The sequence below is a fragment of the Phasianus colchicus genome, chromosome 1 (genome assembly GCF_987193195.1).
Source record: "Phasianus colchicus chromosome 1, bPhaCol1.hap1.1, whole genome shotgun sequence".
In the NCBI taxonomy this organism is placed as follows: Eukaryota; Metazoa; Chordata; class Aves; order Galliformes; family Phasianidae; genus Phasianus; species Phasianus colchicus.
The window spans coordinates 12,855,970-12,873,643 of record NC_143436.1 but is presented as its reverse complement, the minus strand read 5'-3'; the positions used below and the strand labels follow the sequence as shown (position 1 = coordinate 12,873,643).

The 17,674-nt window shown below is 37.8% G+C and overlaps 1 protein-coding gene across 8 annotated transcripts in view; it reads right to left on the bottom strand.

Moving 5' to 3' along the window:
- MAGI2 (membrane associated guanylate kinase, WW and PDZ domain containing 2) overlaps positions 1-17,674 on the bottom strand; it is a 708,093-nt gene that overhangs the window by 218,266 nt on the left and 472,153 nt on the right. For all 8 annotated transcript variants that reach the window (XM_090135446.1, XM_090135412.1, XM_090135421.1 and 5 more), the window contains exon 6: positions 12,000-12,079. In XM_090135446.1, the coding sequence (XP_089991572.1) occupies positions 12,000-12,079 (80 nt within the window). The remainder of the gene's footprint in view (positions 1-11,999; positions 12,080-17,674) is intronic.

The window sequence follows — 17,674 nt, the reverse complement described above, 5'->3', positions numbered from 1 at the left end:
AGAGTATGCTTTATAACAAAAAAGGTATGCTACAATTACAAATTGCATATGAAAAAAAAATAAAATGGAGAAATCAGGGAGTACTTAAAAGAAATTAGATTAAAGAAATCCAGCTGGAAAGAAGAAAAATGTATCTGCTCTTCATTTTCACAGTTTCATAGGCAACAAAAATGTAATATTTCACCACAATGTATAATCAGAAGTAATTATTTTGATTAAACATTAAACTGTAGTCTGTATAATTTAATTATATTTAAAAATTTCTTGGTGATAATCCTGAGAGATGACTGCATTTGCTTGGACACACCAGTCCTTTACCCCCACCCTCACTAGACTCAAGAGTTTTCTCAGACCTGGGGAGATTTTTTTTTCCTTTTTATGTTTCTGTGTTGAAATAATTTCAGTATTTTAAAACATCATAAACCCAAATCTCTTCTTATACAGTCTGCATTGAATTCTACACATCTATGCTTGTATACTTTTCACATTTTATAGTCACTATTCCAAAGCCTTCCAGTATGAATACTGAAAATGCAGTTCTGCTGTTCCCAACTGTTTTGCAGCAGCCACAATCCACCTAAACACCTACATGTTCCTTCCACTTGGGAGGAAAGCTTGAAATTGTACCACTCTATTTTTTGTCTCATACAAACAGTGCTTATCAGCCACTGGGTTTGCGGGGTGTTTGTCAGGAAAGACAGGTAAAGTGCTGTTTCACCTGTCAAAACTTAAATACAGGACATCTGTGCTTAGACAGATTTTTCCAGTTCTACTTAACAAAGACTCCAGCACTCACTTTGAGGAGACTGGGCTGGAGTCAAAGCACAGAACTTACAAAGGCCAAATTACTGAGACCTTTTGTAAAGCATGTTACAAATAAATAAATAAATAAATGGGGAAAAAAAAAAAAAAGAAAATGGGAAACAGGAAGCTATAAATACAATCAATTTTAGGTGATACAATGGTCTGGATTGAAAAGGACCTTAAATGTCATCTAGTTTCAACCCCCCTGCTATGTGTAGGGTCATCAACCACTAGACCAGGCCGCCCAGAGCCACATCCAGCCTGGCCTTGAATGCCTGCAGGGATGGGGCTGTCTCAGTTTAAGACTATTCCCCTTTGTCCTATCACTATGCACCCTCGTAAAGAGCCGTTCCCCCTCCTGTTTATATGCCCCCTTCAAGTACTTGAAGGCCACAATGAAGTCTCCCTGGAGCTTTCTCTTCTCCAAGCTAAACAAGCCCAGTTCCCTCAACCTTTTCTCATAGGAGAGGTGCTCCAGCCTTCTGATCATCTCATTCCAAGAGCTCCATGTCTTTCCTGTGCTGGGTGCCCTAGGCCTGGACACAGTACTCCAGATGGGGCCTCACAAGAGCTGAGTAGAGGGGGACAATCTCAAAAGAAACCCTGTGGTACCTGTATATTTTGTGAAACTCAATTGTTAATGCACAGAGAAGTTTGCATTCATCCTCACTGGTCTATAGATACATTGTGTTACATGCAAAGAGCAATCAAAGAATGTTGAAAAAATGACAAATAACCTCTCTTTCAAGGTATCTGAAAAACAGTGAGTGTTATTAGAGTTATTAGTGAGCCATTCAATTTCTTTTGCAGTAGCAATATGCTTTGAACTGGTTGCCTGGAAATATCCAACAGGTCTGTACAACAGGGGAAACTTTCCAGTCGAGAACATCAAATCACTTTCTACTTTAGATGCAATGAGATTGCTGACCTTCTGGAAGAAATTTAAAATAAGGCCATTATGAAGATTAATTTTTAAAAAGGAGAAGATTGCTATTCCTTTTTAATTAATGATCTCTGTTAAAAACAAGAGATTTCATAGAAAAGCCAGAAGAAGGAGAAACAGTAAAAATGTGGCTAGGTGGTCATATTGTAATGAGTATAATCCCACAAGTCTCCTTTGTTTAACATAACATGCTTCATTGCCATTTAGAGGTCAAGGACTGAAGGATTAAGGCTACAGAGAGAATAGGATTAAAAATCTTGTAGTCTGATTTCTATTTACAATTAAATAATATTTCAGAAGAAATTTCAACCTTCTGTTCTTCATTTGCACTAAGGCCTTGCGAACAATCCTTGCTAAATATGACTTTTTCTGAATTCTTTTCTATGTGAAATGAGTTTCTTTGGGAATTTTCCAATTTGGAGCATCCACCACGCAATGTTTGTACTTTGGTGGCAAAAAATCAACCTCATGCAGTCAGTAAGAGATTTGCTATTTGCTTCAATGGTGAATGCAATCCAATTTATAGCTCGTTAAAATGTGAATTGTTAAACTTCTGTCCCTGTTTTTTCAGATGAGTTTAAAAATCCCTCTCCCTCCTTTTCTAAATTTCATTATGCATTCCAGCTGAAAACTACTTAAGCTTAGCTAGTTAACTTGGCAGCAAAGTGAAAAAGGGATGCTATTAGAAACTGAATGTGAGGAGCTCCAATGGAACCAGCAGAAACTCAAACTCCCATTCATTTTGCCAGTCAAAATACCCATTTTGTGGTGGTCATGTAGCCTTGGTCCTATTTCAGTAGTTCAAGCTGCACTAACACGTTAGCTTCAGCTTTCTGGCCATGTTTAGAAGTTCGTCATTGGTAAATGTGTTCATTTTATTCTGAAATCAAATAATAATTAGCAAAAGTTCTACAAATCAAACCTATTGCAATTTAAAATAAATGTTCATTACATTTTATATCACTAATAAACGTACTGCACTCTTTATACTGGATATTTATTCTAAATACTTTAATAAACATTTAAACCTTAAGGGAACCATATATCAACAATATAACTTCATAGCTCAGAATCTCAGAGCGTCTTACAAGCAAGTTTCCCAGCCACACAAATGAGGTGCTTACAGGACACCAGTTCACAAAACACTGAAACTTGAATGGATTTCTTTTCGTAATGTCATGAATTAATTTGAATGAAAGCCTGTGCTTTTCCACATCTAAGACCATGAGACAAGCTCATCTCTGCAAGCTGCTGTCAGTCTGACAGTACCTGTTCAGGCAGGGACTCTGAGGGTCCTAGTGATCTCCCCACTTGAACACAATCTAGGTGAGTAGTGGGAGCACTGAGCACACAACAGCCAAGTACCAGCTAAACAGTCAAAGAAAATAGACATTCTTTCTTACTTTTATTCATTCTTGTCCTTGCAATTATTAGCTCTATTTAAGATTAAGGTTAATACTCCACAGGGATTTGTATATCTGCTATAATGAGAAACTGTAATGGCTCTGAAAGCAACGCAATACTTAATAGTCCATTACAACTTAAAGGACTTATCTATCACACTGACAAGCAAGCTTCAAGGAAGCACTCCTGCACCTCAGGCTTCTCCTGGAGAGATTCCAGCAGGTGCCTAGGGCTGGCCCCAAGGCACGGACAACCAAAGTATGGACATGCAGACAGCTCTTCTGTCCTCAGTGCTACCCAAGGATGGACAAGATTTTCTCTCAGAATGTGTGTCACTGCAACCAGATTGTCCAGTGAAGTATCTTTTAAACTCCCAGGAAAACAAAAATCACTCATGAAGAACCCCCCCATTCTTATTTTTATTATCATTACTGTGACTTCACCACTGAAGGTTATTTTTTTAGTCAGTGAATTTCCAGCTGGCATTGCCAACACAAAATGCCCTTCAAATGGTTAGAAATGTTCAAGAGATTTCCTCTTACTATTTAATAGATTCAAAACTTAAAAAGCAACTTGAAAAAAAAGCATGTACCTAAATAGCAGAAAAACTTATTGTGATCAATATTATTACAAGTAATGACAGATCCATTACAAAACTGATGGCATTAAATGCTATTTAAAAAAAGGGTTAGTATATTGCAAAATAGAGTACTAAGTAATAACTCTGTGGTTTAAAAGTGCAGTATTCTTATCATCTGGAAACACCTGGATTTAAGTCACAACTGAAAATGAATTTGGTAGTCTGTCAATCAATTTCCTAATTCCTAGTCATTTGTTCATATCACAAAGCCACCAGGCAGGAGTGTGCGATGGGCAGTCTCTATCCAAAAGTGACTCAGGCCTTGAGTAGGAAGGGTTTTGATGCCTGAATTAAAAAGCGTTTGCAGAGCAGTTTTAAAAGTTTGCAGCAAAATTACTCATCTGTGCATGGCACTCTCAGCTGAATCCTGCAAGCACTGCTTACTTGCCCTTGGGAAAAAAACAACAGTCCTTGGCATAGCAACTCAACCCATCCCAGAGGAGGAGGTTAAAATGTCTAGGGACAGTGTCATGCTCTGTGTTGCTCTATATTTTCTCTCTGGATTGATTAATCTGACACTATATTCTGCACCCCATCTGGCAGAGGAGCTTACTAAACATGTTCCTCACACTTACAGCACAGTATATTTTCCAGGCTGTAATAGAGAATGTTTATGTGTTTTAAAATTAAAAAAAAAAAATAGGTCTCCTAGCATTTTTTTTCATGGATAAGCAGCAACCTCAGGAGAATGTGCAGAGAGGTCATGCTCTGGCTGGTAAGCAGAGGAAAAACTTCAGAGCCTTGAATATTTCACTAAGCTCTGGATCAATATTTAAGATGCAAGTAAGTGATCAACCTCTGTCTTCAGCTGTCTCTGTCTCCACATTGGCTCATCATTTGTACTCAATCCTCTACCCATGGATGAATACCCAACAAGAGATCTGGATTCCCTTTCAGGCACCAGACAATCAGATGCTGCAGCAAGTACCTGATCCCTTACAACAGGGAAATACCTGCTTTTCCCTTCACAGAGAACAGCTCCTTTGGACATCTGCCATCCATCCCAAACTTCCTCTCTTGCTGTCAATCACTTAATGTGTACATATCGAGACAAAACAGTCCTGTATTTTCCATGGAAAATACCAGGTCGTATTTAGACTTACAGCCTCCAAACAGCTTCAGTGAAGAGTTAAACTCATTTTGAATATCTCTGCACTTTCTTGTGAGATGGACAGATGATTACACAGAATGTCTTTCAGTGCAGTAGACAGCTATTCTTTATTAAATGAGGACAAGAAAAAACAATAAAACATAACAGAACTTAACTAGCTTTCTGTGAATTGCATGGCTGTCGCATACTATGGACAGAAAACTCTGTTAGAGACGGGTGCTGTGGCCTTTATTTAGTAATCCTATCATCTGTGGCTTAGTTGTATGTCTTAAATGAACACTGAGCTAAAATTCTCCAAGGGAGTTTTCTTGAAAAAGCGCCCATATGCACTGTAAACAAAGTAGGTGGAGGCCTTTTTATATGTTGTGATGTATCATTCCACATAAAAACATTATTTAATATACTGACCTATTTAATAACCAACAACATCCCAGAGTTTAAAGACAACAATCTATGCTGGTTCAAAGTTTGAAAAAGAGACACTCCTCACCAACACCAAATATAATTCTCTGGAAATAGGGTTTAAAATAAAAATGCTGGTAGACCCTTGATTGTAATGGAACAAATGGTACTATTTAACACATAATGCAACTAGTGCTTAACATTAGATATCAATCAGGACACACATAATTCTAGGAATTTTTATTGTGATCAAGTAAAAAACCACTTCTCCAAAGCTGATATCTCTTTCTACTTTGGTGTCTGAGGCAAATGGACTCTGTGTGTTCATACTGTCTGTCTGCTGAAGTCTGAATCTATTGCTAGTTTTCAACTAAAGTTAGCTGAGTCACAGCTGTCTCAAAGATAAACACATTAAATGATATGTAAAAATCAGCAACTGTGAAGGGGAAGATGCCTTATAGGTGCTCCTGTACCCAGGAGCATTACACTGGGAGCACAGCAGATGGCCCAGCCCAGCCCAGCTCAGAGCTTGCAGGCTGTCCTGGAACCTGGGGAACCCACAAAGGCTTGGGAGAGTCTGGGAGAGTGGGAGAACAGGGAGACTGGAAGTGGATGGAATGACATAAGATAATCTCGTAAGAAATGAGGCTTCTTAAGTTATGCAAAATCTTTGTCAGAATGATGTATTTTGGCTATTGATCTTTTTATGTTTTGATTTACTCATCTTCTGGTAAATGACTGATTTTTTACACTATGTGATCATTACTTTTTCTGGTAGAATTTTTATCATGTTCTTCTACGGAAAGAAAAAGTGACCTCAAAAGACTGTCAGAAATGAAAATAATTTTATAAATAAAATAAATAGACTGCAGTGTGCTACTAAAGATGTGAGATCATAGCCTAGTCCCCTGCTCAGCTGCTGCTCAGGCTTTCTGATAGAAAATATCAGAGAATCCTTAAGGAAGTTTTCAGAACCAACATAAAAAACAAACAACTAAAAAAGCAACAGAAGAAAGCAAAAGAAAAATAACCCCACAAGCATGCAAAAAAAAAAAAAAAAAAAAAAAATTAAAAGATTTTTACAATTCACAGAGAGAAAAATAAGACAGTAGCAAAAAGCGTGATATCATATTGAAAGAGACAGTATTCAGAGTCACACAGCTCTTAAAAAGCCCAAAAGCTTCCTTGCATCCTCTCTCAGCTCATACTGGGCTACATTCATTCAGCAGAAACAAGGGCTTGATTTGTAGTTACAAGATGTCCTGCTGATGCCCAATAAGCATGGTATGGCATTTCCTCCTCCTTTCACATCTTCCCCTACCTGTACTGTTTTGCACAAGTCTCACATGTAAATCTTTGCTATAGATGCAGCCAACCCCAACCAAAAAGGCCCCAACTCCTTTTTAACCAGAAAACAGAAATTTGGTTTCAAATGCAAGGTTACTACTGCTTCAGCAAAATGAAATCTGCAGATGAGTATTTAGTTAGCTACTACACACTGCCACTAATGGATACTGGAATGCACAAACAGTATCCATACAAGACAGAAGTTCACATCCTGGTTGCCAGTGAAAACAGATGTAAGAAGCAAGAAGTAATGCTTCACCCATAAAAACAGCACACCTCAAGTGCATCTGCAAAATGAAAATGTAAAGAGATGACATCTTACAACATGATGATGAAGAATCAGATAAACAATGACAAATAATTTCTTATTATGCTTATGATTTATTTTGAGTGGTAATTTCGGTAGAGTTATGCATAGATTTAACTGTAGAGCCACTTGTACTTGCTAAAAGGAAGGAGGTGTATGCAAACAGACATTCTGTAGTTTAATCATGGCAGAGATACTAAAAGAAATCTGAGAAATAAGAAAAAGAAATGTTTGTTATGTGGTTTGACTTCCTAAAAAGAAATATGGGATGTATTAAATCTAAATATGGTGAAAGTCCTAGATTTTGGTGGGGTTTTTTTTGTTTTTTTGTCTTTTGTTTTTTTTTAACAACAATCAAAGAACCTAATAATATGAAAAATTATTAATTTTAACAAAGCCTGGTGAAATTTGAGAAAATCCTTGTTTAGTATTCCTGTTTTGCACTTGTGGAAATATAACAACAGAGTCAGAGTTGCCCATATATACTTTCTTCCATCTCCGAAAATCTGTCTTTCTACCAGAGTCAGATGGTTTAGAGAGAAAGAACATCTACTGGAAACAAGCAAAGTGGACTAACTGCAGTATTTCAGTTATTTCTAGTATTAGTATGCAGGGGTATGCAAAAAATGGCAAGGCAGTAGCTTAGACCAGAACGTGAAGTGGGACTGTATGTTAAATTGTGAGATTTTGAGAAAAAAACATTTCTTAGCATTAAGGCACTGATAACACGAAATCATACTACAATAATTTTTTCTTAATTTTTAACACCTTTACAAGAGGTTAACAAAGAAAAAGATGCTCCTGTGTCTCACATGAAATGTTTCCAGCTAAAAATGTACTACATACATTTTTAGAAAAAAAGTAAGGAAAAGTGGGCCTGTGTACTCATGTGGATGCTTCCTGCTTTGTAAGATAGTTACTACTTTGAGATTACAGATGGCTTAGTCAGAGACCATCCTTATGATTTGGAATTTAAAACTCATCTTCAAGTTTTTTATTTTGTTTTGTTTTGTTTTCTGGCATACTAAATATATCAAGAATTAAAAAATCAGTTATAGCAATAAATCGTCAGTTTTCTCTTTTTTAAATTATTTTTAATTGGAGAAAGGGAGATTGGGATCTGAGATGTTTAGAGATGATTGATCAATGTGATGAAGTTGGTCTTGAAGATGGAAGAAGAACTGAGTTCTTGAATTTCTTGAATTCATGGCTATCTGCATGGTACCACATGTACCACACAAAGCAGTGAGAGAAAACTCTTTGGCTGGGGTGAAAAGTCCTACATGCCATGAAGTGGTAAGGTACAGGCATATGGAGGTTGAAAGTACTAGATATTTACGCATGAACTACATGTCTGTGCCCCTACATTGTTAAAATAGAGCTGGTATGCACAGTCAATGAAGTCAAAAGGCAACTCCACTCACCTAAATAAACATCTCTTTTTCAGTCAAGTTTGTGGGTGTAGAGTAGATGGAAAGGCACATGACAGATGAATAATAGGTGAAATCAAAGCTTTATTTATAGTTTTGACTCTACTTGTGTTTGAAAATGAAGACACAGGCAATGGGAGGTTAGCATAAAAAGAAAGAGAGGGCTAAGAGTGATGGAGACTCCTGATTGGAATGGATTAGAAATGAACTAAGTGAAATGTGACTTTCAGATCTCAGGAAATTTCCACAGATGTTTAATTCCCAATTTTCTCCAGAATGGAATTCTTCCTAAAATGGATTAAAGAATTTGAAAAATTAGATTACTTCATTTCTTAATCAAAATTAAACTTTCTACAATAATAGATCTGTCATTTAAGCTCATTTCTATATTAGACTACATTTTATTGCCTTATGGGACTTATACTTCTTTTCCATATTCTTTCCCAAAGAACAGACTCTTAGTAGACCATTCACACAACATAGCTGTAAGAATGCACATCTGAGGAGTCTGCTATGTGTTACAATTTTATGTAAAATGTAGAAACCAGGGAATCTGGCTTACAGCATGCAGAAATCTGCAGAAAAATACTGGTCAACCATTCTATGATTATGTGATTTTTCATTTGAAAAAAAAAATAAGTAGGAAAAATTTAAAAAGTATTCCAACCAGACAAATCCAATTTTTTAATTCTTGTTCTCAGAAAAGAAAAAAATAAAAGTCAAGACTTTCTGAAAGATACCAGAAATGTGTAAAATATTCCAGTTCGTATTGCCAACCATTTCTCTTTCCTGCTGTTACAAAACTCAAGCACCATACAAACAAAGAAAGAGACAGTTCTTGCTTCAAAGAACTACCATCTAAGTAGACCTGATGGAGAAGAAGTCAAAGTAATTTGCTGAAACTCACTCAGAAGGTCATGACAGAGACTGAAATAAAAATCAGCCCTTAAAACCTCCTGACCTACAAAGGGGGTAAGAGCAGTGTCTGTCATTAAAGGAAAACAGAAGGAGTTCACAGCGTGAAGGCAGAGAAAGCTTAACTTGGTAGAGCTTGTCAGTCTCTTGGAAAAGATGTCAAATTTTCTTCCAAGAGGAAGGATGTGCTGAAAGGTTAGTTCAGACTTTCAAATAGAGGTGAGCAAGCACCGAGATTTGCACGTATGGAACACTGGGGAATGTGGAGAATTAGTTTTTGGCAAAAGAACGTTGAAGAGTGGAAAGTAGAGGAGAGGAGATGCTTGGAGCAGAGGGGGCCTTCAGTACTGTTAGACCAAAACATACTAAACACTGCTCAGACTTTGTCAGGGTGGAGATGGTGTGCTGGTGTCAGAATGAAGAAGAATTTGGCAGGATTTGCACAGAAAGAGAATGTGAAAGTTGGGTTGTTCAGATGAAAACCTGATGGCAGGATCTGATAGGTGATAAGAGCATAATAGTATATCTCAGAGAATCAATACAAGTTTCAAATGTTGCAAAAGCAATGTCGATGAAAACACAAGCTATGCAGATAGCGATACGGAAGGACGTTAAGTATCATTTTCTATCTCAGCATGTTCCAAATTTTTGTATCTCTTAGTAAAAATGTGCCATAATAAATCATGAAATGTAACAGAAAAGATGTTTGGGATAAATAAGATAACCAAGTCATAGCTTAAATGTATGAAATTACTCCTTGATCTGATATGAAATCTAATTGAAAATTCCATACCCCCTATAACAAGCACCATGGTGGAGGACCTCAGAGCAAGGTATAGTCATTTTATGGCATTTTTAAGGGACTTTCTTCTGCAGGTACTGAACATAAAAAAAAAAAAAAAAAAGCAAAGAACAAAACACCAGAAAACCACAGCAGCAATTTTTGAGCAACTGAAGAACCTTAGGAAAAGAGGAGGACATTGCAAGAACAAGCTCTACACGAATACAAGACATCTTCCTACTCTTTTAAGCTTCACTTCAAGTACTTTGCATTAATGAGGTGAGTAACTTTAAAATACAGCATGACCCAGAACACTATCCTCATTCAATAATCTAGTAGTCAAATATCTGTAAGATAATGCTGTTTCTTTAATGCATAGATCTTCATTTAAAATTATATCAAGCACTGCTATTTTTAAATATTTCAGTATTTTTTGTGATCTCAATGTAACAGTTATAAGTAAGAAAAAGGAAAAGCAACACATTTACTCCAAGTAATGTGGTATGTTTCTTCATAGATATAGCTGGATTTTTCTCCTTTTTCTGTGCATATTCCTTCATATATGTAATTAGAAAGATTTATAATACAGAACTCCTGTGCCCTTGTTTTGTTTCAGTAACACTTCTTTTCAGTACAGAATTTACTCCAGGGACTAGTGTTGTAAGTGCTGGAATAAGCATCACAAAATCATTCAGACATGTAATTTCTGATGTCAGAAGAGAACGTCAGAATTACTGCTGAAATAAGGAAGGAATTTTTAGAATAAAGCAGACTTTCAAAAAAGAAGTCATCTGCAAAAATGGAACAGTTTATACCAAATCATTGCCCCTAAATTTCACACAACCAGCAACTCTTCAGTGACACTTCATCAGCCCAAAATCGCACTGAGTTTTCTTTCGATTAATAACATCTACATTAAACAACGTAATGCATTTTAGAAAATTTAAAATAAATCAGACACAGTACATGAAAGCCTATTAGTCAGTTTAAAATACTAAAATGCTTTGAGATAATGTGAATAGCATGCATGCATCTAATTCTCTATATCTCATAATAGCAAAACAAGAAGCATTCTTTAGAAATCATTCCTTCTTAACTGGCTCATTTAATTAACACTGAAGTATTAAACAGTAAAATAAAACTCCTCAGAAACAGATCCATCGCTGTGCATATTTAATTTGGCTTTATTAAATGATTCTGATTCCTGAAACTTTACTAGAGGAAAAATAAAAATCATACTGAGTGCATAAGCAATAGTTTGAGGAGATGTGTATTCCATCTCTCTTGTAGAGTTAGTCGACATACAACTCATCTCTCCTGCATTTCAGCCGCAGCTCTCTAAGCATCCCCATACTATTGACACTGATAAATTTAAAACCCTTAACAACGTAGTACCCCAAAATGCAGTCACAAACTCGGACAGACACAGATCTATTTTCTCCCTCCCACACGGTGCTTTATCAGACGCTATTTTGTTTAAATTGGCTACTAAACAGCATAGCACTGTACCTTTAAATACAAATCAAACAATATTCATATTCCCACGGTGCTGCTAGCTTCCCTTATGCATTGAATCGCCTGTAGATTAAAAGCTCAGAATCTGAAAAGGGATTCTGTTCTGCAGACCAAAGTTCTCCGTAGGAGATGAGGGAGAGGGTCAGTCCCAGAGTCACACACACACAACAGGCAGAAAACACACTTGTGATCCTCAGCTTTGGATAGCATCAGAAAGGGGAATAAAAAGCAGAAACACATGGCACACTGAGAACTGGTATCACTTATGGCTTGTAACCAAAGCAGCAATTAAACACCTTTCATCATTCCCCCAAATGCCTGATTTTTGTAAGAACTGAGAGACACACACACACACAAAGGCAAATCCCCTCTGAGCAGCAACGAAAACTTAATAACCTACCATTTTCTTTGCACTCTTCTGGAGGTTTAGCCTTTTTCGCAAGTCGTGGATCCAGCCATGATGTTGTCTTTGTGTTATGGCTGAAAAGAAAAGAGATCACTCTGAGCAGACACATACTGAAAGGAATCAAGTTTATTCCTTAAGAAAAAAGGGTTAGTCCAACAAAATTGCAATCGATACACTTAATTTGCTTACTGGTTCTAAGTAGCCCTGAAGGAGGTGTAAGAGTAATTGTGCAAGGCAGCTGTAAATTTGGCAACCTCAGCTCCCTGTCCTCAAAGCAGCTATTTTTATTAAAATCAACTAGAATGTTGCCAAGTTAACCTCATTGAAAATGCAGAACTCATCCAGAGCAAAAGGAATTTATTACAAATACAGTGTTCTCCCGTTGAACGAGTGCAGGCGGTAGGATTCTGTGCCATTCTCATAGTTTTCGGATAGAATTATTTTCATCTTAAACCTGTCCTTTTCAGAAATGCAGGTTTCTTATTTCTCAGCAGCAGCACTGGCAAGGCATAGCGAAAGTAATGCAAATTACGGCATGTTCCTGCAAAGACTACGTTTCCGGACAGAGTGATTAATGATACTTTGTTTAACAAACCTTTATCTCTTCATAGATAATCCTTCTATCAAGATAAAAAAGATATGCACAAGCTGAATGAATCATGTGGCTTCTTTCTATACTCTGAATAGATCTTTGAGGAATCAGCCATGAAATAGCACTGAACTGATGCAAACTGTTTTCTAAGAGATCATTTTGTCAAATGAATTGACACTTAACACACCTAATGAGACTTAAACCAAGATTTTTTCAATGTATACCTTTACCATAAGCATTTGAATTTTGGAACCTTTTTTTTTTTTTTTTTTTTTTTAAAGTATGTTAAAGAAGAAAGACTATAAAATAGAAAAGGATGTGATCATTACTCCTTTATGTTTTGAGATGCCTTTCTTACAATACCATCATTCACAGTCCATTCTAACCCATGTTTTATTTATATGATACACCCTAGGAGGATGCTTGTTCCATACAATTTATATAATACTGAATTATTTAGGTTATTATTAATTTGCTATGTCACTGTAAAGTATACTTAAGACCTCTCTTATAAACATTAGCATAAGGTGTAGAAAAACAGGGGACCTGGCAAAAAACGGCTTAGGATGCAACGGTTAATTGGTGAGTGGCTGACTGATACAGTCCACGTGGCCCAAACAGCACTGGTTCCCCCAGGGAAAAACAAATGCATAGTACCAGCCCTTTCTCACACCTTAACTCACTGTTTAAGCCTTGGCAGGTAACCTTTCCTCTGCCTTCATTTCTCCATCTCTGAAACCAGTGATAGTACTTACTGCTCAGCATTATTGTGACAATATTAATTCTTCCTACACACTTTGGATGAAAAAAAAAAGGGAGATGAGAGTCATGTACGGTTAAAATGGCAAACAAAATGAAAATTGAGACATTTAAATTCCTATTTTAAGCACATCCCAGTCTAAAACACCATTTGTGACAGGTGAGGAGGAAAAGTGAGATCTTCACCTACTTTAGGAGCACGGCTGCACCTGCAGAATATGAAGAACAACAAACTAAAGGTAAAGCAAATTTGAAACAATGCCATCAGCCCGTGCTTGATTTCAAATGTAAGCAAGATGCTTTCTCTGAAGATTTGGCTGCCTGTGGTCTCCTGTAGGGTGTATTTTTATACCGCAGTCACAGCCTAGCTGCGGCTTGTGCAGACATACTTCAGCTAGCTTTAAATTAACCAGTGGAGCTACCGGCAGTGACGCTGTTGCAGCAGTGTGGAGCTCAGCGTGGGCTGCTCTCAGCTCCTTGGGTGCAGCCAGCAGCACACACTGAGCTCCATGCTACTACGGGTGCCTCGTTAGCAGTGCCACTGCTAGGCACTAGCTTGGGCTATCAGTACAAGCTGCAGTGGCAACTCTGGAATATGGGCATGTCTGTGCAGTCGCCACTGACACCCAGCTACCAATTCTGAATGACTGCAGGGACCCCCACTGGTTGCAGGGACTCACAGATAGTTTCCTACAGCTCTGAAAGAGCAAAATATACGACTGCACTTAGGAATTTTTGCTGTGATATAAAATGCATCTCAAGCACTTTAGAAAGGAAATAAAAACCATCACTCCTATTTTAAAGGTGGGAAAATGGAGTCACAGAGACAGTAAGCGATTGTCCATAACCACCAAAGGACCCAGTGGCAGAACCAGTGCTAATGGTCAACTCTGTTGTAAGCTGGCTGGCTGGTATTTGCCTCATAAGGCTGCACGAGAGCAGAACAGACCAGTTCACCAGCCCTGAAAATATCCCTGTGACATTTCTAGAATAGGCCTGAAATGAGTTTCCAGGCTTCTGCAAAGACAGGTGCCAAGCTGAAAATAAGCCCAATTCAGTGTTATTGTTTAAACGTGTGAATTACTTGAATTACATCCTTTGAGGGTTTTGTTGAAACCAAAAGCAACAACAAGCAAACAGCTATGCTTCGCTTCAGCATAAATGTGGCTTTCATAAAGCCAGGAGGACTATTGCCTTCCAGTTTTGTCCACTGTGCCCATTCCATGCAAAACCAGAACTAAATAAAAAAGTCAACAGTTTTTCCAGCAGTAGAATGATCCTTCAGTCTACAGCAGCATTTCAGAGAGTGAAGATGGTATCTCATCTAGATGAGGTCTTACAACACTCAATCTCCTCTTTACTTTCTGTCTCATTCAGCAAAAGTTTAAATTATCCACAAGAACTTTTATCTAAAGCAAGCAGAAGGACCAAAGTACCTTTTGAAAATCACCCCTCTGCTCCTTATCCATCTCTATGCTTGCTCCCTTGCTTGGCACCCGCTCTATCATTCATACAGAAACTTATGGAATCACTTGCAATGGGGCTTCAAGTACTTCCAGACAGGTGCTCCAGCATATAGTAGAGTTCCTTTTCCTTTTCTGAAGATTGACCCTATCTGAAATAATGCAGAATTAACAATAGGACAAGAGGGAATGGCCTTAAGTTGCACCAGGGAGGTTCAGATTGGATGTTAGGAAAAATTTCTTCTTGGAAAGAGTGGTGAGGTATTGGAACAGGCTGCCCAAGGACATGGAATCACCATTTCTGGAGGTGTTCGAGAAGAGCGCAGATGTGGCACTGAGGGACACAGCACAGTGGGCATGGTGGGGATGCACTGATGGTTGGACTAGATGATCTTAGTGGTCTTTTCCAACCTTAATGATTCTATGATTCTATTGTATGATTCTGTGGACTCCATTTTCTAACATCTCTACAAAAACACCTTAGAGGTAAATGTTGGGATCACCTTAGCAACCAGGTACCCAGTGTACCTACACTCCTACAGTGAGTAAACACTTGACTACCACTATGCTCCTCTCTGTAAAAGAAGAAAATAAGTGCTCCTGTTTTACAGCATTGTGGTTGCCTTTGTATGTCTACTTCCCTCCTACTGAGGAGGTATATATTGCAGGGTCCTCTCCCAATCTCCCTTGTGCCAGCTTTTGAGTTTCAGGCTTTGGAAAGATACTTCTTTTTCCATATACCATACTGTTGTTCAGGTTACTCTGAAGCCCTGTCCTTGGAGACATTACACAAGGTAAGATTGGACCAGGCTCTGAGCAACCTGATCTAGCTGTAGATGTCCCTGTTTATTGCAGGGGGGTTGGACTAGTTGACCTTTGAAGAGATCTCTTCCAGTTCAAATGATTCTATGATTGTACTCTATTATAACCTCCTGTTTTATGTCTTCCAAAAAGGACTAAAACTGAGCTTAGCCAACAGCACAGACAAAAACAAAAGAGGCAGTTTGTTCTCCACACAGATAGAACAGACTGAAAATGAGAGGAAGGACGAGGGCTTGGTAGTGCTGGTAGAATGTCCCAGGGCAGGCTGCAGGGACAACTCATGGAAGATGTCAGCTCCTCTGAGTCTTAGTGCTCTGCCTGTTCCATATTCAGCTCAGCAATGGATTAGAATCTGTAGAAGCTATAGGGAGACAATATTTAGCTCCAAAAGAGTTTTTAACCTAATTTAAAAGAAGTCTGGTAGGAAAGTTTCAACAATGGTAAGAAGACAAAAGGAACAGTAAAATGGTCAAATTAATGCCAATGGCAAAAGTAACTCCGACACATATCCGCTGCAAAAGCTGTGAACATTTTAATGTTTCTTAAGCACTAAAAATCCTGTAAAATGCATACAGGATAAGCTGTCCTGTCTCACCACTACATCTAACCATGTGTGCACTTCGAGCAGTCCTGCAGATAGGCCAGGAAGAGAAGGGAATGAGGATTTGCAGATTAGTTATGAATGAGTTGTGGAATAACAGAAGCGGTTGTAGAACAAATGCTCAAACATTCAGAGCAGTTGTCACTGGCTGAATGAACATGAAGCGATGCAACAAAAGCATCCTGTGAGAAATACAGCTGTGGCTTCACCAGCATTTTCCACTGGCCACTGTTACATTACTCAGCAATAACCATACCTCATAATTAATGGGCAGATTTATAAAGACTATACTTACACAATTTCCATGATATTGATTAATAGCTATGATGACTGAACTAATACATGGTTGCTGGCAAACCAACCAGGTATGCCTCAGAATGTCTTAAAATCAGCAGCAACCTCCTAATTCTGGAAACCTTGAAAGCAGTGAATGAAAAATCTCTTTGGTTCTGCTGAATAGAGGTGGAGCATGAGAATAGCAGAACATTTGCAAATTCAGTCTGATTTATTAACAGCTGTACAAAATATAAACAATTTTAGACCCGAGGTTTATTGCAGTGTTGAAAAATAATGTCAAAATAAACTCCACCAGAAATGATTACTATTTGACTATACTAGCCAAAAGTCAATATACTAATTACTGAAAGTTAACTTAAATCCTCTTTACCAAGCACTTACACTTGCCAGAAATAGCTTACTGCAGTCGGTGTCCTACCATATCAATTAGAATAAGCTATGAACTTACGTAAAAAAACCCACAAAACAAAACATTTTTCAGCTGGTTTAAATAGAGTGAAAGAAGCTCAGAATACTTCCCAGAAACTCTGACTCAACCTCCAGTTCCTCTCTTTGTAGCTCTGCTTTCAGTACTTTGCAGCCTGTTCATAACCCAGTTTCCCATTATCACTAGAGCTTGGTGCCAGCACCAAAGACTCTCTAGAAATTCAGTGGATATTTGTCCATACTTCCAGGTATTAAGAAAACCAATACGTGGAGTGTGGCTTTTCTTGCTTAACAATGTACTAACTTACTATTATTTGTCATGAAGTATATTATTTTACTTAAGATTTTTAATATGATAGATTGGTGTTAGCAATCTGCCAGTTTAAAGCACATAGACAGATGAAGTTTCCTGTGGTAACAAAGCTCTCAGAAAATCTCTTGAAACATTTCTGAAGGGAATACAGAAAGCACTTACTGACAGTAATAGCTTTAATGTCTTCTGAAAACACTGCAAACCTATTCTAAATTGTGACTCTTGCAAGGTATGTAATTTGCACGTTATTGTGAAAGGCATTTCAAAATGGGTATTTACCAATGTGCTGCTTCAGTGTATTTGGGGACAGCACATATGGGTTTGTTTGGGTTTTTATTGTAAATGCATAACATCCAAGATGGTCCTAAATGGAACAGCTTGAGCAAAGGAAAGTAT